At 31.5% G+C, this 21,389-nt stretch overlaps 1 protein-coding gene across 3 annotated transcripts in view; it reads right to left on the reverse strand.

Moving 5' to 3' along the window:
• Positions 1 to 216: 216 nt before the first annotated feature.
• The window catches only part of LOC142333251 (uncharacterized), a 113,021-nt gene continuing 91,848 nt past the window's right edge, over positions 217 to 21,389 (reverse strand). For all 3 annotated transcript variants that reach the window (XM_075380251.1, XM_075380252.1, XM_075380253.1), the window contains 3 exons: positions 14,876 to 15,035; positions 8,164 to 8,307; positions 217 to 371 (listed from right to left, as the gene is read on the reverse strand). In XM_075380251.1, the coding sequence (XP_075236366.1) occupies positions 303 to 371; positions 8,164 to 8,307; positions 14,876 to 15,035 (373 nt within the window). In that variant the 3' untranslated portion in view covers positions 217 to 302. The remainder of the gene's footprint in view (positions 372 to 8,163; positions 8,308 to 14,875; positions 15,036 to 21,389) is intronic.

Consider the following 21,389-nt stretch of genomic DNA (forward strand, 5'->3'; position numbering starts at 1 on the left):
AAAGTCAATTACAGTTATATTCCTGTACAGGGAAACTAATCATGCAGTAAATCATGCTTTTCCTTTTACACTGACAGCTGAATGTCTGTGTAAATGGAGAAGTACTGCATTGTAAAGTTCTCTAGATCCTTTGTTGTTTTACTTCAGAATTAAAATAAAAAGTAAAAAAAAATAAGGACACAGTTAAAGGACAGATAATAAAGCATTCTTTGTTACTATTTTTTTATTTATTGTAACAATAAAATTTTAATTTGCTATATAATTATACTTTTAATTTATTAAAATTTTTATAGGAAGCTGGATTAACTACCCTCGTTAGTAATTTCTGTATTACCAAACTTGTATAAAAAGTATTCTTCTAAATTAGAAACCTAAAATTAAACAAAACACATTTAAAATTAAGTAATGTACAATTTAATGAATTATATTGTTCATAATTAAGAGTTATAATTCCCGGGAGATTTTTATGGGAAAGTAGGTAATAATCATTCATTTGTGAAGGAACAATTCAGTACATTAACCTTTTTGATACTGATAGAACCTATATTATAAAAAATTTAAATGATAGAATCATCAAATACAAGTGACAGAAATTTGTTAGAGTATTTTGCAGATTTTTCATATTCGATAATGGTAAGGTAACTTAGTGCACCTTCTTATGTGACTTGGATCATTTATAAACTATTTGCATTGCCTTTAATGTTATAGGTTTTTAAGAATTTTCAAAGGGGTGGGATTTTTTTTCTGATCGCTGGGAGTTGGAAATTTTGTTGGAGAATGTAGTGTAAGAATCATTATAATATTCTTTCTTTTTCTATTTAGCCTCTGGAACCACCATAAGGTATTATTTCAGAGAATGAATGAGGATGATATGATTGAATGTAAATGAAGTGGTGTTGTCTTGTATAGTCTCAGATCAATAAATAATAACGTAATTAATAATGCTCTGCCCTTTTAAATCGATTACTCCTTGCGGAGTTAAATGTAATCACATTGTATTTTTGTTTATTGCTGCCACTTTATGGATGCTGAACCAGTTTTTATGAAATATTTATAATACTATTCCTACTGTGATTATGTCAGCAATGGGGATCATGATTTGAAACAGAACAAAGTAGCAGTCATTTGGATGCAAGTTTTCCGTTACACTTTTCAAAATTTTATTTTGGCATTTGTATCTTACTTCTATCTTTACTATTTATATGAACCTATGTTCCAAATTTATATGTCAAGATCAGTGACTAGTATGATTTATAGGCAGTTTGAAATCTAAAGGCACATATCTGTGCCTCAACAATTCTTTTAAAGAATGGTTGAAACGGCTCACCTTTTGTATTCTTGCCCCTTAAACCTTCTTCTACTTTCTGTAATGTCTGTATCCAAATATATGCATTCCTTTTACATTGCTCCAATAAGTAAACACTATTAACTTGCATATCTTAGTACTAATTTCTATATTCCAAATGCCCAATACCCCTTGAATTTCCTGTTGATTTTCACAGTGTCCATATTATGAAGCCAGTAGCAAGTAATGTTGAAGACGGTATTAATTCCTTATCTTTTTGCTTCAATCTTTTTCTTATACCATCCGTAGGTGTTAAAGTAGCAATAAAGTTTACTATTTATAAGCTGTGGAATATTACTTTCCTGGACTAAAGTTTGAGAAATCCAAAACTATTCAGTTTGAAATAAATATTTTTCTGTCTTTATTTTTATATCCATATAATTATAATTTTTTTCCTAATTTTCTTCTTTTTTTGGTGTTTTAAGAATAGCATTTACTTGGGCTACAAGGATAAACAGCTCCCTCAAAAAATTTAAATTGTATTTTTCACAAAAGTACAGATGAAATAAAAATTTTTAAATGTTGTACATTTTTAAAATTTCATCATTTAAATTACTGAAAAATTTTTCTAATATTACAAGTCAGAAATTATATCTGTAAGTACAATGAAAGCATACAAAAGGAAAAGGGTTAGCTAAAGCACTGATAAGCAGGTGTTATTTAAAGGGGCTACTACAGGACAAATTCCTTGCCCAAAGTAGATGTTATAAAAAATCATTTATTTTCATTCACTTTAATGTAGCATTTTAAAACCATTATTGTAATATATCTAAAGATACTTTGTGCAAATAAAAGCCTTTAAATTGCTTGTCTGTTGTTACAACTGTTGCTTAATCTAAAAATGCCTAATTGTTTATTTTTTAATAAATTCTGTTAGAAATACAATTTATTTGTACTGATTCATCTTTGTAAACACAACTGATATATTTACTTTTGTATGCATAGAAGTACCAGTGAATTTAAATGTTGCATCGGCACTGTTTCTTTTTCAGCTTTTCAAATGATAGAAACATACAACATAAAAGAGCATAGCGTTCATGATTTTTTATACTATTGCTGAATGATTATATGTAAAGTTAGAGTATAATAATAAATACATACATAATTTTTTTTATTTTTATAAATTCAATGAATCAATGGAGAAAGTATTTTAATGCTCCTTAGACAGATCAGATGTACATATGAGTAATGTGATGAAGAGTAGTTAATTAAATCTAGCCCACCTAGTCTAGTGGTCTAGTGGTTAACTTGTCACAAGTCAACTGATTTCAAAGTCAAGAGTTCTAACATTTAAATCCTAGTAAACTTAGTTACTTTTGTATGGATTTGAATACTAGATCATGGATACCAGTGTTCTTTGATTGTTAGGTTTCAATTACCCAGACATCTCAGGAATGGTCGACTGAATGGAGACTGTACAAACTACACTTCATTTACATTCATATATATCATCCTCTGAAGTAATACCTTATGGTGGTTCCAGGAGCTAAACAGAAGAGAAAGAGAGAGTTAATTGAATCTGTGATGTAAGTTGAAATCATCTACCTGTAAGGTATGAACCTAGTATGTAAAAAAAAATAAACAATCCTTTGTTTTGAAAAATGACTTGAACTTTTCACCAAGTTAAATCATTACATCAAGGATGTTGGAAGTTTGTCAAATATGACAAATGAACAAAATATAGCAGAATAAAGGGAATTCATAAAAATAAAAGGGATTAAATTAATGATTGTTTTAACCTGTTCTTCAATGGAATGCTAAGTTTGAAAGCTAAACAGATTATTTTCACAACTTATCATCATCATCATTTTCATACTTGTCTGATATACGGCCCTTGCACCATGCATAATTCATTTGCTTTATATTTACAACAAAAAATGTTAGTTCTTTGTAGATCCAATATCTTTTAATTTTTATCATTCTTGATCTTATAGGACTCTCTTCTTTTCACCTTTTGCTGATCCGTCTAGCAATGTTTTAGTCAATCCTTCTCTTCGCGATACCTCTTGGAGGATTAGGTTTCCTATTCTGAAATAAGCTTGTCCATATTCTAATTAAGATTCTAAACTTGTTCACTCTCCTCATTACCTTTTTATTCTCTGATTGATGCTCATACTACATCCTGTTACATATGTACTTGATCTTTTACAGGATGATTAAGTGGTCTTCTCTTAGATCAGTACAATTCTACTGTATATTTTTCCACCATTTAGGTATATCCGTTTCCTTTTTTTTACACATAGTTCATGTTATCCATTTCTTTCTAAATGTTCTCTATGTGATAACTCATCTGCAAGACATTGCTCATTTGCTTTTTGAATCTTATTGACTCATTATTCGATTTCCTGCAGAGAATCTCAACTTCTTCAACCTTGCTGTTTTTTTTTAATTGCCTATTTTCTTTCATTTTTAGCTCTAGAAGCTAGTTGAGACTCTGGTTACTAAATGTTTCGAGGCTCAGTAGCCGTTTATGACATAGACATTCAGTCTTAAGTTTGGGCGACCAACGAGTGTGGTGGCAGGAGAAATGCAGAACAAACCAAATTGTCTCTTATCCAATTGATGCAATTTGTTCCATTCTCCATTTAGTTAATTTCTCAGCTCTTTTTACTAACTCCCTTCAATAGTACTTTATTTCTACTACCAGAAGTACAGTGCATTTGGAAAGTTGCTTTGCACTGGAATTATGGGAGTGTAATGACGAAACTTTCTTAATTATTACTTTGCATGTTTATTTCAATATTTTATAGAAATGGATATTACAATAACTGGAGTAGTTTATAAAAAGTGTTGAAAATGACCTCTTCAAACATTATTACAACATTCTACATGTTTCAGTTTGTTTTCATACACTTTAACTAACAGATGTCCTGGAATGTCTAGTATGTATGCTGTTATTCCAGTTTTTAGTTGCGATACTGCTATTTTTGCTGCGCTAATAGAAAGTAATGTGGGGAGTCAGACTAGGCAATTGTGCAGGCCAAAAAGCCCTCAAAATGGTTTGTTTACCAATGATATTTCATAAAAAATCATTGACCTGTTAGCTGTGGCACTATCTTGTTGGGATAGCCGTGATTGATTTCCACCTCTGTAACTGACTAATGAAGGTTGTTAAAACAGCTCAATAATACCACTATCAACTGTATTTTCAAAAACAATTGGACTCACAATGCGCATTCTGTTCACATCGCAACAGTCTCCAATTTTCGCATCATGTAAAGATTGTTCATGCAATTCATAACAGGTTAGTAGTCAACCACAGTTGTATATTTTGTAATTTAATATATCCTCCTAGTTGAAACCACTCTTTCTGTAAAAAAATCTAACCTTCAGTATACTTACGCAATTTTGGTCAATAAAACATTTAAACCATTAACAATAATTTAGCCTATTGGCATGATCTGTTGGTTTCAGTTCTTGAATACACATTACTTTGTAGGAAAAGAGTTTCACTTCTTTTCTTACACCTTTACGTGCGGTAGCAAGTCCGATATCTTGTTGCTTCGCTAACTTACGCATTAGTTTTGATGGAAGTTCTGCAACAGCATCTGAAATATCTGTTTGTTAATTTAGGTGGTTTTCCACTTTGATCAGCATCTTCAGCAGAGCCTGTTGTTCGAAATTTTTCGATAAGATTTTGAAATGCATTGCAGTAAGGAACAGCAAGTATCTGAAAACTTTTCAGATACTTGCTGTAATATACTGTAGAGTGACTTTTTGAACGCACTGTTATGATCGCTATCAATAAAGGTACCTGGCAGTCTACATATCTGATTCATTACATTTCTCAATTTCTGTTCTGCAAATAAATAGTCAATTTTTTATCTGTTTTCTTCTCCAGCAGATTTCTAAAAAAACTACAAAAGAAGTTTGAGATTTAAAAATCTCTAGCCTTCCTTTGTAGTTTTTTACTAGCCTATATTATTAGCATTATTACTACTATATTTTGTATTATTTATTATCCTTCTTCCACTTTCATTTCATGTTCTCAGTTGTTTCCTTTCACTTGTTCATCCCTCAAAAGTACGTTTGAGTGCCCTACAACATCAATTTCAATATTATAATTCTACAACAATGTTTATTTTACTCTTCCATAATTTTCTCTTTCTCTTAATACAGTATTTCAATTGTACCATCTTCATATTGATTAGTGGGCATATAAAATTTTGTTGAAAGCAGTTTCCTGGGTTTATTTTCTTTCTGACAGCAATTTCCATCATTAGTAAAAACTATCCTAGTACACTGCTATTTCTTTTATTTAGAATTATTCCTACATCAGTTCTACCTTTTTACTTCCTGAATTGTAACATCATCTTCTACTAACTTCATACTTTCTCATTTCACTTTATTTACTGCAGTTCCATTACTTCTAATTTTACATTCATCTCTCTTTTAAAGTTTTCTAACTTCTTTTCTTTGCAAAAATGTTTCTACATTATATGTACCTACATGTATTTCCTTTCCATCTTTATCTGACTTTCAGTTGCTGATTATCTAAACCAGGTTGATAAACCATAATATTTATAGTTATTAATTTTAATTCATTAAAATTCACTATCAAACATAAACACTGCATAAACCACTCTACATTATTCTGTTACACATGTATCAGTGCATATAAAATCTTCAACAATTTAAAAACTGAATATAATCTTTAACTTTTAGGCAAGTAATAGAAAAAGTACACCGTAATATTAAATCCTATCATTGAATATTTATACTTCCTTCCTCGTCATCCTCCAGTTGACCTTCATTGAATAGTTAATTCCTTTTTCCACCACCACTTTCAGTTCTCTTCAGTATCCCCTTTAAAACCTCCCTTACTGTATACCCTAGCATTCGTTATGACTTATCAGCACTATTCTTATCACTTAACTGCAGTTTTAATTTACTGATCAAGCAAACACTGTTTTATTCACTGCTAAACAATCACTGACAAAAAACATACTAAACGATCCGTTATCAATACTTTCTCTTAGAGCTATAAGTTGGTAATCTCTTCCTGCATGTTCAACAAGAAAGACCTTCTTGCCATGTATCTGGATAAAAGTCATTATGGGTTATTTAATTATTATTTGAATAATTCAAATCATCGTCTAAATTGCATATGTGAGGTATACTGTCTGTTATTTTAGCAGCTCCTAAATCATGCACATGGATATCAAGAGCCTCTTAAAATTTTTGACTGGATTGTGCACAGCAGATATATAAGTAGCATCGTTCAAGTTATAGTAAGCCTTTTAAATATTAAGTTGCTACGTCTACTTTTCTTTTCAAATTCATTAATGAGATCTTTGAATTAAATTCATCAATTCACTACGACATGCTGTTTTCATCCTTCCCAGCATACTGACTAATGCAACTGGTTTTGTTACTTTTGTTTCCCATAAGAGTTTTGAAGAACTGCAGGAGTTGTCTCTTTTCCCAGCGTTTATTAATAATTCATACCACATAGATAAATTGTTATCAATATTGTGAGTAATTTACATTTTATTTTATTGTAATACATTTTATTACAATACTGAATAGTTACGAATAAAATCAATAATTTTATTGCAATACCATATAAATGGAGGAATGAAAAAGTACTAAACTGTACTGACCGAATTCTAATGAATATGCTGTTAAATTTTCATCAATGTCTATCGAATGACAATGGATTACGAAAAATTTGAAAATGTTTTGATTGGTTTTTTAAAGAATAGGACCCTGTGGTTCAACATAACTACAAAACGAGATTTAAAGATCACCACAATTATGGCTTGTGAATAGCATTGGAAACTAGTGATCACATTAAAGGTTACATGGGAATAATGCTGAATTAGTATAACAAGTACTTATTATTTTATTATTATTTAAGAACTTATATAGTTTGCTCAAGTCAACATGACAAGCAGCACCTGAGCTAAACATTCCTTGTTCAATTATTCATTATGTTTTAAGGAACCTTTTAAAATTTGTTCTTGTAAAGTAGTGCCACCTATCACACTAGAAGATAGGATTAATCGTAAGAATTCTGCTTGATTTGTTTGATGATGACTATTATCTTAATGAAATAAGTCGTTCTTTTGAGGCTACTTTTCATTCACTTTTAAAGGTAAATAAAACATCAGATTGTGCGGTTCAGAAAACCCCCATTTCAATGCTGAGCACATCAGGACAGTTTGAAAATTAATATGTGACAAGTGACACTGGTGAGATTACTTCATTTTTCCTTTATGAACATATACCTCGATATACTGGAAAATTTTGCCTTTCCTCATCTACAACATTTACAACATATATTCCAGCAATTTGGATGCCACTGCCACGTCGAGTATAACTATTCATAAATTTCTGAAGGACAAATTTCCTTGTAGGTTGATTGGTCACAGCCAAGTGGTAAAACAGTCTGGTCAATTTGAAATATGACTAAAGCTTGGAAATTAGTAATCTTAAAATTTAATAATGGTTTTTTTCACAAAGTAAATAATTTTTATAAAATAAAATAAAGAATTACAGCAGCTGCAGGTTTTAGCTAAAATGTTACAGTATCTTTATAACTTTATTCAACAAATAAATTTTTGGACAGAACAATTATACATCAGGATAAATATAAAAATTATAGGGAAAATAAAAAAAAATTGTATTTCTTTTTTGAATAACAGTGACCATTTTCACATGTAGGTTATACTACCTAAATAAAATAGTTTTCTAAAAGGGAAGTCTTTTTTAAACTTTTTTACACAAAATATAAAATGTAAATCTTTACAAGAAAAAATTTTGTTATAATGCTATTAATCATAAAGAGAAGGCTAATCAGATATCTCAAAACTTACATATTCTTTAGTATTTAGATGTTTCAAACAGTACGTAAGACCAATACATTGAGGTGAAAATTTAAATTTTTTTAACTGGTATCCACTGACGGTGAAGTTTAATATTTTGTATTGTAAAATATTTTTATTTACAAAGGTCTGCAACTGAATAGTTTTATATATTAGAAATAAATAATGAAAGGATATTTACATAAATATAAATTAAGATATTAAATAAGGCACCTAAAAAAATTAATGGTCATGGGAATTAATAAAATAAATAAATACATTCTTTAAACAATAGGTGCATTTGATGTAATAATTCATGACTGCATACAACAAAGTTGTGTTTATAAAATACAAAAACACACACACACACACACACACACACACACACACACACACACACACACACACACACAAACACACTATATTTGTAATGTGTGTTTAATTATGGACCTTATAGTCCTAGTTTTGAGATAGTACAACTACAAAGTATGTTAAAGAGTCATGGATAGATCCATAGTCAAAGATGTACTGATCAAATCCCAAAAAACCAGGATATATCAACTCAAGCTGATTCTCAAAGTGTCCTCGGTATGGATCCAACAGGCATCTGGCTGAACACTGCATTGAGAAATGATCACAAATAAGAAAATAGTGGGTAGTAGATAAGGGACAAAATCCTCACGTTGACCCTGATACAAGCTCATCCAAAGATCTTTAAGGCACTCTTCAATCCATATCCATATATTTTAATTTCTTCAGAAAATTGAGGTATATTTATCAGGATAGAAACAGCCCATTAGCGATATATATTTTTGCATTTATTAAGTTAATTATGCATTATTTATTTAATGTTTTGACCACTTCAAATATATGTTTTGTTTTTAGATACTAAGGAATCAGCTGAGGACTGGTTTGGGCTTCATGAAGAATTTTAGAACCTTTACTTGAATTTTAAACATTTAGAACTACATAAACTGAATATAAACTACTTAAGAAAACCCTAAATGTTGTAGTATATTTATTAAATACAATTGCGAGATAAAGTTATCAAAGAAAATATAATCAAACTAGAATTAGTACTATAAAAGAGTAGTCAGTACTTTGATATTTGAGATTAAAAGGAATAAAATTTGTTCTTATTAAATAAGGGTTTAAAATATTACTCTGACACTACCATGAAATTAGATTTAGTTAGTAACTTGTTAAACTATTGTCTATCTCATTTAATACACGAATCTTTTCAAGGCATCCTCATTCTTACTTATTAATACTTAAAATGCACAAAAATATCACCACTGTTTACAAAACATGTAACACTATTACTTTATTTATAAAAAATAAACTTCTGGGAACAAGATGGCAAGTCCTGTTGCATAATAGCATAGGCAGTAGCCAGGATTTTTTCCAGGGGGGAAAATGTGAAAATGTTTTTTGTTAAAAAATGGTTTTATTTGAACATTTTAAAACGGCAAAAGTATAATTGGAATGCTAATCGAACCCATCTAAATCATAATTCAGCACTAGCCTACGAGATTTCTGTATTAATCCTGACAAAATTTCTCTCACATTTATTTTTAGCTTCCAGAACACTTTTTTATGCACACTCATCATGTAAAGACACACAAGGCCAGTTTTTGGCATTGTTGACTGTAACCAAGTTTCTTTCCTGCGTAAGGTGCTGAAGGATCTTTCAATAGTAAATGTTGTCGAAGTGAGATAAGTAGCGTCCATTCTATGGATGGGTAGAACAATTGGGTACATTTAACTACTGCAGCTAGTACTACCTCCTTCACTTCGGAATTTTCACATTTTTTCCTTTCCATTGGCTGTACTAAAGTACAGCTTCACCAAGGAAATCATTAAAATTGTAGTAACTACAAATCTTGTAGTTTCTACAAATCTTTCAGTTTTTTTTACAAATCCTCATATATCATATCAAGCATTATATGAGGGTGCAATGTAAGGAATGAAAATGCGGGCAAGTTCTCCTCAGAAAAACGCTCTTCCAGAGACATTATTAATGAATCTGTGTAAGGAATAATTAGTGATCTTCTACAAAACCCGTCAGGAGTCTATGCTGGTGGAGTCAGCAGGATTTCTGGTGATTTATGACTCGTGGCATATTGAAATCTGTTGAAATACGCTCAGCGATTGTTTCAGTCTCTGCTATCACACTTTTACTTTCAGCAACCGCATTTCCACGATATATTTTCATGATGAAGTTATGATGTCAATTTTTTGTGATTTTCACATTGAAGTAAGTCCATATTTGTTAGCTGAAGAGCATGTACCATCGGTTGCAGTAGTTCCAAATATTTTGGTATGACACAAACACTAACAATGAATTTCTGATTTTGTAGCACCATAATGCACTTGAAAACCGCTTTTTTCGTTACACTGTTATCATCTATTGTCAGTTTTTCAAGCGCCATAGCAATTTGCACTTGCTATGGATATGGACTTGCTATGGAGAGCAACGGATTTTACAGAGCATTGGTATATTTGGTATGCATTTTCGTTGAAGGGCTGATTCTCCAAAGAATCTTATTATTTCTTTTAATGTGGAGGCCGCATGTTGTATCACTTTTATTTCATTTGAGCTGTTTACAATAAAGTTCAGTTGGTGACTAGCTCAGAAAAATTATAATGCTGTCATATTCTTTTCTGGAGTAATTTTCTGGTGGACACTGCCATCCTTCCCTGCCATACTGGAACACCTATTGTATCCTTGTCCAATGCACTTTTCTCGATCAAGGCCTACCTTTTCTACAAAGATGTTAATTGCAGATGATACAGAGTTTGCATCGTATCAGTCAACTCTACATGAACTAGAAATTCTTGACGAACCTTCATCTTTTCATCATCAAAAATTTAACCTCAATGGAGATTTGCTCTTTCCCTAATATGCCGGTGCTCTTGTCTGCCGGGATACTGTAGCACATGCTTTATTTATGTCAGTAGTGATGTCGTCTGCAATGACGTCGCCACATAGGCTGATTATTTCATTTTGAATCCATAGTGACTTTTTGTTCTCTTTTAAAATGTGGTCACCAGCGTCAAGTTTGAGTTTCATCAAGTCTTCAAAAACACCAAAGGTAGGTCATGTGTAATTTAATTGCACGTCATCCGTAGCATAGTCATAACTTGTAGTTGGTGACAAAAGGTTTTTTAAAACTCCAACTATTTGAGATGAGATCATACTCAACGAACGTCCAATTCGGTGATTTGCATTGTTATCAAAATATGTTTGATCATGTACACCAGAACCAGACGGTAGTGAAGATCCAGTTGATTTTTCAGCAATATTTTGTTTCGATTTCTCTTCTCCGCCGCTATCACTTTCACTGCTACTTTTATTTGTTGTTTCCTCTTTTGTCTCAGTAAAAGAAAATAAATAACTACTACTACACTTCGCAAAAAAATTAAAGCAACTAAGAATTTAAGCTTCTGAACGGAATCAATACTAGAAACTCTTTGCTTAAAATTGTTTTTTGTTTTTTTAATCGTCTCCATACAATAATTTTTAACAAAAATACGGCGTTTTGAAAATCATTAAAATATTTTTTTCGTTCGTGAAAAATGTTCTTAACCTAAATATGAGTTTATGGGTTTCAAACCTTCTAAATTGTCTTTATTTTCAATTCTACAAAAGTGTACTAGTGGAATAAATGGAAGACCACAAATAAACTGATGGAATGATCAAATCTAACAGGCTGTGGCTGTGTACAAAATGAAATTAATGTGAACCAAATGGTTCTGATTAAGGTTAGAAATTTTTGCGTCAGGAATGTGTTGTGCTTAACATAAGAACTTTCATAGCTATTGAACAAAAATTGGACTATTATGAATTTTGAACCATTCATTACTAATTAGCTATCGAACTCTTAATGTTTTTTTATTATTGATGGACGGTATTTTTTAATCAACCTTAAATAATTTGTACAAGTTTGTTTTATTATTTGCAACTAGCAGAAGTAGCTATTTGTAAAATCAAACATTTCAAAATTCTACTTAAGCAGAACTGCTGCAAAAATAACTAATTACAAATTTCAAGCTTTATTTAAAACTCGCTTGGTAAAACAAGTCTACTCAATACGTTGATGCATGAGATCGGTATCGCCTTGAGTTTTCGGCACTCTTATAATAAGAATGCGCTTATGTACCCATACCTGAACGAACGCGCGAACTTAAGCGAAGACGACATATTAGCCGTACAATCCCTTTACGACAGCAGTGAAACAACTACGTCGACCGTCAGACTTGCTCAAGCAACGCCATTTACGCCTTTTCCTAACCCTTCTGTCACTGACGTATGCGCAATTAAAGAAACGGATGATGATAATATTCAGTATCTGCTGGTTAACGGCAAACTCTACGTCACCTACAAAAATCAATTGTGGATAATAGATATCTCTGAAGCCGGTAAACATGAAACTAAAAGCTACTACAGACCGCTGATCATCAACGAACGATTGAAATTTCTTTCGATCACATTCGAAAGGGTGGACGCAATGTACCAGCAACCGAATGGAGATATGGTGGTTATTGGAGACCGTCAGTTGTACATGTTCAACCTCCATACACAGGAACTGAACGAGGGATATCCGAAAAATGTGTGTTCTTACTTTAACATCGCTCAACCTTGTAAGATCAACGGGATCGTGAATACGTATACAGGAAAAACGTATCTCATCTACAACGAAGACTACGTGTTAGAGATAGACGAATGTTTTTTTAATACAGTTTGAACGGATCTTCTTTCTAATCTGTTCCCCGGAATACCGGCAGACATAGATGTAGTAGTACGTTTCAACAACGGTTTACTTTATTTTTTCAAGAACGGAAACTACTACGAATATAATGAATTCTTAAAAAAACGATTAAATTCGGAAAGATAGATCACGAACTTTTCGGACTATTGTGTTACAATAATATAATTTTAAAACAGTTCATCGAATTCATTAGCAAATACCGCGTATATCCTAAAAATAAAATCTAAATTATTAAGTTTCTATTATTATAATGTATTTATATTATCTTGAAAATAAATATTATTCAATTACCTATGTGTTTTTTATTTATTCACCTTCAACTTTTTTATACAAACAACTGATAATCCTCATTCGATGTTAAATTTTGAGAAAAGAAAATAACACAAATCGTTTTAACAAACTGCTTTCAATATTTACATTGAAATTTCATACCGGAGCAGGTATGCAACCCACAACACATGAATTTTTCAGGCTTTTTTTAAGTTTTTCTCAGACTTTTTTCGACTAATTTCTGGTTTTTCAATGAGTGTCAAAACGAAATATGTTTCGGTCATATGCACAAACAAACATTTGTCAATGTTAGTACAAGGAGCAGAGATGCAACCTACAACGCTGGAATTTTTCAGGCTTTTCTCAGACTTTTTCAAGTTTTCTTAGGCTTTTTCAAGTTTTTCTCAGGCTTTTTTCATGATTTTTTGGCTAATCTCCGGTTTTTCATGTCAGTAAGTGAGCACGTATACCGTAAGCAGATTTTCCAGCCCCAGCAAGCGAGCACATGTACCGAGCGTGCTTTTTTCTCCCATTTTTACCCGCCAATTTGTTTTGGTTGGATAAGGTTAGGTTATGATAATTTAGGTTTTTGTGATGCTAGAGTGGTGAGGGAGATGATGCTAACGGGAAGATGACGGTGGAGGGGTTATGACGGTGGAGGGGTGATGACGTCAGAGGGGTATTCCGGTGATGACGTCACAGTGGGATTCCCTGATTATGACGTCATGGCGCCACGCTGTCTGGTGACCTTGATTTTGTGCCAGAACCGCCAAGTAACTTAGGATTCCGGTGATGATGTCACAGGGGGATTCCTTGATTATGACGTCATGGCGCCACGCTGTCATGCGTCTTGTTATGCGTCATGGCGCCAAGTAACTAAGGATTCCGGTGATGATGTCACAGGGGGATTCCTTGATTATGACGTCATGGCGCCACGCTGTCTGGTGACCTTGATTTTGTGCCAGAACCGTCAAGTAGTACCGGTAGGATTTGGTGGGCTTTTACATAAAACCGTTAGCCTTATCATTAAGAGAGAGAGAGAGAGTGAGAGAGAACGATAGAGATAACTTCACAAACAAAAACAATGTTGATGATGATGCCAGCAAGCGAGCTTTTTACCCGCCATTTTTTGGATCACGTGGTAGTCACTTGAATTTTTTCCCACGAAATTGTTTTTCCCCCGTGAAATTTTTTTTTTTGCGGTAGTAATTTGGGGGGGGGGGGTTGACGTCATCGATAATGAAGGGGTATGACGTCAGAGGGAGGTGACGTCAGAGATGACGCTTGTCCCAGAACCGGCATTTCTCATCTACTTAGAATGATTTTTATACATAAATCTTCTTTACATGCATCCTCACATATTTCAATGTTATACTTCAATTTTCTCCTAAGTAGCAGTTTGTCGACGGCCAAGATGTCGGTAGTGAGAAAGTTATATAAATTTCTCGTCTTATGTATATATATATATATATATATATATATATATATATATATATATATATATATATATATTCAATCACGCGCATATAAATATATATATAGTTATATACATATTCGTGTAGCAAATGCGCCATTGAAACAAATAGTTCATATTTCATATTTTTATTTTCTTAAATACTTATATTCACAGCTTTTCCGTTTTTAATCGCTACATATGTATATTTGAATAAGTGTATACTTACAGGGCTAACAAATTTACATATATATGAAAACCGTAGTTCAAACTGAACGGAGGAATTATAAAGTTTTTTCAACGAATCTCTTTCATTTGTACTTAACGTTGGAATTAAGTCCGTAAAAAATTTGTTCATTGTAGTGGTGGGATCCAAACGTAAAGTACATCTGAAAACAAACGTGAGAATAAACCAAACTTAGGAAATTTTATAATTTTTATTTACCATTTAACACACAAGTTTAGGCTCATTATGTATTATGTACAAAAATTATAATTATATTTTTGTATGTTGTCTATATTATTAAAAAAATGAAAATCCACCTTACCAGCAAATTAGTTGTGTTTCTCTAGACCTTTCAGTAGTTAAATCATCGTCAGGAGAATAAAATAAAGTAAAAAACTAAGCAAATTAAAATCAAATGATTAAGCAGTCATGATTGATTTCTAGTAGCTGAACTAGCAAACGGTCATGACTGCTTAATCATTTTAATTTTTTGACTTTATTTTATAATATTTTTTTTTTTTTATTTTCCTGACGATGGTTTTAGGACTGGAAAACCTGGAGACACATTTAATTTGCTGGTAAGGTGGATTTTCACTTTTATAATAATTTATTTATTATATCAGCTGTAACCATGTTTCAGAAATTTAAAAAAAAAATATATTGTTTAAAATATTTAACGGTCTAAAAATTTCATTCAAGTAAAAATGCAAATAACACATACAATTAAATTAATTAAATGACAAAAAAAAATTAAACGAGTGCCCAGGAAAGGAATCTATCGTTACTTTTAGTTACGTGTTAATTAAAAAAGGGTGCTGAGTCCAAAACACCAAAAAACTTGAAATTAATGGAATAATTATTAGCATAATATGTCCAGCTTCAATCGTCATTTTGACCTTTGACTCCTTTAGTCCAAGTTGAGGCAGAACCTCATCGTGTTTTCCAAGATTATTCCCTGTTTACAGTTAAATTTACATGCTGAAAGAGTGGATTTACTGCAAAATATACAGGAAAACACGGGTTTGAGATGCGTCCAAAAATCCAGCAAAGAACCAACTAAGAAATTGACGATTGAATCTGGACGTATTTTTTCATAGATTTATTCGAATATATTAAAGAACGGTTGCTTTCAATAATGAATGTGTGTTCACGTTAAAGTTGCATGTTGAAACAGTTGATTTAGTGAAAAATTCGTCGTAAAACATATAACATGACGTCCGCTGTCAATCATTCTTTATATCGTTGACCTTTGACCCTACCGTCTGACCCTAATATAGGATTATGTTAGCAAAAAATAGTGAAAAGCTTATATCTATAACACTCAAGAATAAAATTTCGTATTGATTTATAGACTCATATCAATTTCTATCTTATGGCCTTAATGAACTACTGCAACGTTTATTTCATAGTTGACGTAAATTGACAGACGGTCACGTAGCATATACGAATATATGCTTTAAAACAAGTTACCCACAGTTTCAAATTGATATAAAAAAAATGATAACGATAATAAAATAAAAAAATTGATATATTAAAGTTGTTGATTCAACGTAAAGGTATTTTTATTCATATACATACATTAAATCGGCAACTGTTTTCGATGAAACACAACTGCCGCCCATCGAAGGGGTTTATGGTGATTTAAAGAAACAAAACATCTCTGAATCAGATTACATGCACGCGCAAAACGTTTGCAATTGATTTAAAATGAAGACGCTCGATGAATACCACGATTTCCATATGAAATTGGATGTCATGTTGTTGACTGATGAGTTTGAGAGTTTTCGTAAAAAAATGATTGAAATAAACAATTAAGATCCGTATAATCATGTATCTGCACATTTTTCGTGGTTTTCAGCCCTCAAGGCTACAAAGGTGCAATCGGAACTCGTTACAGATCCCGATATGTATTTCAAACAATAAAATTAATAAAATATTATGTTGTTAGATCCCTTTATGGGAAATGTATGATTGAACCGTTGACTGTAGACGGATTCAGATGGTGTATTGAAAACGAAATTGAATATTTGTTCGTAAACCGTCTAAACGATGGAAAAGATGATGCGAAAACGGGTTTTATTTAAAAGTCGATTTAGCATATCCTAAACACACACGAATCGCATAAAGATTATCTACTCGCGCTAGAGAAAAAATCCATTCCCAATAGTATGATTTCTCCGTTTGCATCTGATAAAAAACGAGTAGCATGTAAAAAATTATTGTGTACTTTGGATGATAAGCACAAATACGTTCTACATTACAGAACGGTAAAATATTATATATAATTATATCTTCTATGATGTTGAAAATACATAGAGCCGTATGTTTTATCAATATCCATGGTTGAAAGATTATGTTTAGAAAACATTTCATGAGTAGATTAGTTCTAAAGATAAGATTGAAAAAAGTTTTTTTAATTAATCAACTGTGTATGTGGAAAACATATTGAAAATGTAAGAAAGCGAATCGATATGCGTTTGATCAATGACGAATACAAGTTTAAAAATTTAAAAGCTAATCCAAGAGTTAAACATTATTATATTTACGGAAAGGATGTAGTTGGAATATCAAGGGTGAAAAAAATAAATACTAAAATAAACTCATATGTGTGGGTTTAACAGTAACAGATTTAGCAAAATTAATCATGCTTGATTATCATTACAATCATTTTTTATCTACATACGTTTATGAAAACATAAAGCTACTGACAGATACAGTTTCGCTATTATACTCAATTGTACCAACAAAAGTTGAACATTTTGATAAATTTGGAAGGATAACAAACATTTGAATGAAAGAAATCGAAATGTTTACGCATCGAGTAAATATGATATAGGTCGTTTAAAAAACGAAATTAAGGGTCAACCAATCTATGAATTTCTTGCGTTAAGAGCAAAATGTGTTCGTTATTTTCGGGTGCGACCGACTATTATTTACAACAAAAAAAGATACCTTAGGGGATTAAAAAGGGTTCTCATACATTCGATAAAGATTATAATTTGAAAGTTTTAAATCATGAAATGTATAAAGATTGTTTATTCAATAGAAACATTTCATATTCCCCATCGAAATTAATACGTACTTTTAATCATGAAATTTACTCGATTGATCAGTGTAAAAAAGCTCACTCTCCATACAATAATAAAAGATTCATATTAGAAAACCTTATAGATACACTTCCTTATGGTCAAAAGATATCGATGAATATATGGTGAAAAGAAGAAAAAAATCAGCCTTCTTCATCTATTCTATTAGCTTAGTTTAGTCTCACGGTTGAAAATAAACCATCAGAAGAGTTAAACTAATTTTATAAAAAAAAGCCGATGCCGGAATCCCGACTGCGGCTTTTGACGGGATAAAAGCCGATGCCGACTGTGGAAACATTTGATAGCTGTAATTTCGACCATCAAAATAGTTTATATAAACTTGATTCAAATGGTTCAAACCTTAATAACTACAATTAGATCGTATTTTATTTTTTTCAACTACAACACAATCACGCGATGGAGTTCTAAATGTACATTTATTTCAAAATGACAAATACATTACATCTCTAAATTGTATACGACTTAATTTGTAACATCAATACCGCGTATAAACTCTACATCATGATAATTATGTCCATAAGACAGTTTACCAAACACTTATAAATTATATGTAGATCTGTTGGTTGATTAATTTCTTTCAAATCTGATTCATAAGATCATTAAATCTTTGAGGTAAATATATTTCCGGAAAATTCAATTGAATCACCATTTTTTGTCTTTGTAAACTCCTCTTTTTCAATTCTATATAGCCTATTGTAGACCATTTCTCTTATATTAATTGTAAAATTTAAACTATTCAATTTATCGAAGATATTAGACATTTTTATGATTCTATATATAAAAGTAAAAATATATAAAATCAACATTTTATTGTTGATAAAATTTATCGTTTTATTATAGACTTACAAATGAGTTTAATAGATGTGTGTTATGACCAGATTAAAGATAACTATTCGTCTGATATCTTTGGTGATTTTAAGCTTATAATTGATAGACGTACGGGTTTTTTCAAAGCAACAAAATTATTTCATGATGGTGGGAAACAATTTAAACATGGGAATGAAAATAAACAATCTAAATTGTTATTACAATATATCTTATCAGCCGGAACTCCGGTCGATGAAATAATGTCGTAAGTTACGAGTGGTAATTGCCAAATTATAACAGCAACGTACGTTTTTGATAATTTAATACTAGCAGTAGCATCTTGGATATCCCTAAGTGTGTATGTTCGATGTAATAAAATTATAAAAATTTTTTCATCAAAGATTTTAAGTCATATCAAAACGATAATATTCAGCAGGATTCGAAGTTGCGATATATAGAAAATCAGCAAGAAGAAATGCTAATCGAAAATGATAAAATTGTAGATGAAAATTTAAAAGTTGCAAATTAACGAATTAAAATGTAATGTAAAAAAAATTAAAACCATGACCACACCATAGTTATCTACACTTGTTCCACTCGATGAATCTGATAATTGGATTATAATTTTGGGTAAAAATATAGATAATGAAGAGTATAAATATTATGCTATTCGTGTTCAATATAAAAATTTAGATCATGTATTGAATAAACTAAAAAAAGATATCCCAATTTTAAAATTCTTTATAAAAAATTAAAAGATCCAAATAGTGTACGATTTTTTAATGATGCTTTTAAAGATTTTAAATCTAAAAGAACAGCAAAGGAAGAACATGAAGGCGAGTCGGATTAATGTAATTAACATTATTATTTATTTTATTACGTTATTATTTATGTTATTTTTCTATTTTTAGAACGGGAGTATCTATCAAAGCCGATTTAGGGAAAAAATTACACAAGCTGGCTAGACTTATTAGAAATACCGAATTAAAGTGTCTAATGACCTTGTGCAAGCAGATATAGTCAAAATGATACCTTATTCTCGAACCAGTAAGATCTATTAATATATTTTGACTGCTATCGATGGTCTTATTAAATTCGCGTACTCTAACCGTTAAAGAATAAGACGGGTAAAGAGGTCGCGTCCGCTTTGCAACCAATATTTGAAAAGCATAAGATGAAACATTTAAACGGAGCAGGCAAGGAATTTTATAATCCACAAGTGAAAGCTCTATTGTAACAATGCAACATAAATCATTATTCCACATATTCAGATAAAAAACCTGCGGTAACTGAACGCTGCAATAGAACCCTAAAAACGAAAACTTGGACTAAATTTAAAGAACAGGAAAGCTGCAAGTGGATTGATATGCTACAAGCTCTACTCGAAGAGTATAACAATATTGTGCTTTCAGCCACAAAATTTATACCAAAAGATGTAAATAAGACGAACGAATCGCAAGTGCTTGGAAATCTAAACAAAAAATACGATAGAAAAAAGAGTGTTGTAAAAATTAAATTTAATGTTGGCGATATTACATTCGCATAAGCAAACATGAAAAACTATTCGGAAAAGGTTATTTACCAGATTGGGCGAATCAAATGTTTAAAATACATACGGTGCACGCTGAATCTCGACCGGTTACATATGAATTAATTGATAGTAGAAATGAACTCATAAAAGGACGTTTTTATCAACACGAACTATAAAAGACTAAAGACAAAGATGCATATTAAATTGAGAAAATACTCTAAGGAAAAGGAAACAAGGTGTATGTTAAATTGGTAGGATTCAATAAAAGTTAACACCAATAACTAACGAAGTAGGCATGGATCCCTCTTACCAAACGGTATTAGATGTATTGTATGCGGCCCATCAAACTGCGGTAAAACAAATATTGTTTTTAATCTTTTAGTTCAACTAAACGGAGCACGTTTTTAGAACTCGTACGTTTTTTCAAAATCCTTTCACCAACCTCTGCGTAGAATGCTATCAAACTTGATGATGTTAAATCCAGAACTCGGTTACTATGAATATTCTGAAAATCATGAAGTTCCACAATCGGAAGCTGTTAAACCGCATTCAATAATGATTTTCGATGATATAATCAAAGAAAAACAAGGCAATATCGGTGCTTATTTTGCAGCGTTGAACGTATTCGTGAATGAACTATTACTTTGAATTTTATTTTTTTTTTTAATTCTAATATGCATATGAAGGAGAAAAAAATGGTTGCAATTGCTAAATTAAATAACGATTTTAAACGTAAACATGCGGCTTACTTGATAGGTTTAGCCGAAGAAGTTGCTTTGTTTAAAAAACGCTTCCGACCGATAATAGATCCCATAAAAGAAATTAAAGGAAATATGGATAAACCCAAACCATCTCTTCCCCCAGCAACTGATGGAGTAGGACGCGAATTAGGTGATATATTGATGGCTCATTCAAAAAGACATCAAGATAGGTGTGAACAACCCCTGGGGGGACGAACCAAGTACCTCAATGAAGATGGATTGAGTGCAACTGACAGAGCCACCTCCGGAGGTGCAGGCGTCTAGCCTCAAGAATTATCCACGTTTGTGATATTGTCGTTTCAATTGATTAA

The sequence above is a fragment of the Lycorma delicatula genome, chromosome 12, assembly GCF_047948215.1.
Source record: "Lycorma delicatula isolate Av1 chromosome 12, ASM4794821v1, whole genome shotgun sequence".
Classification (NCBI taxonomy): Eukaryota; Metazoa; Arthropoda; class Insecta; order Hemiptera; family Fulgoridae; genus Lycorma; species Lycorma delicatula.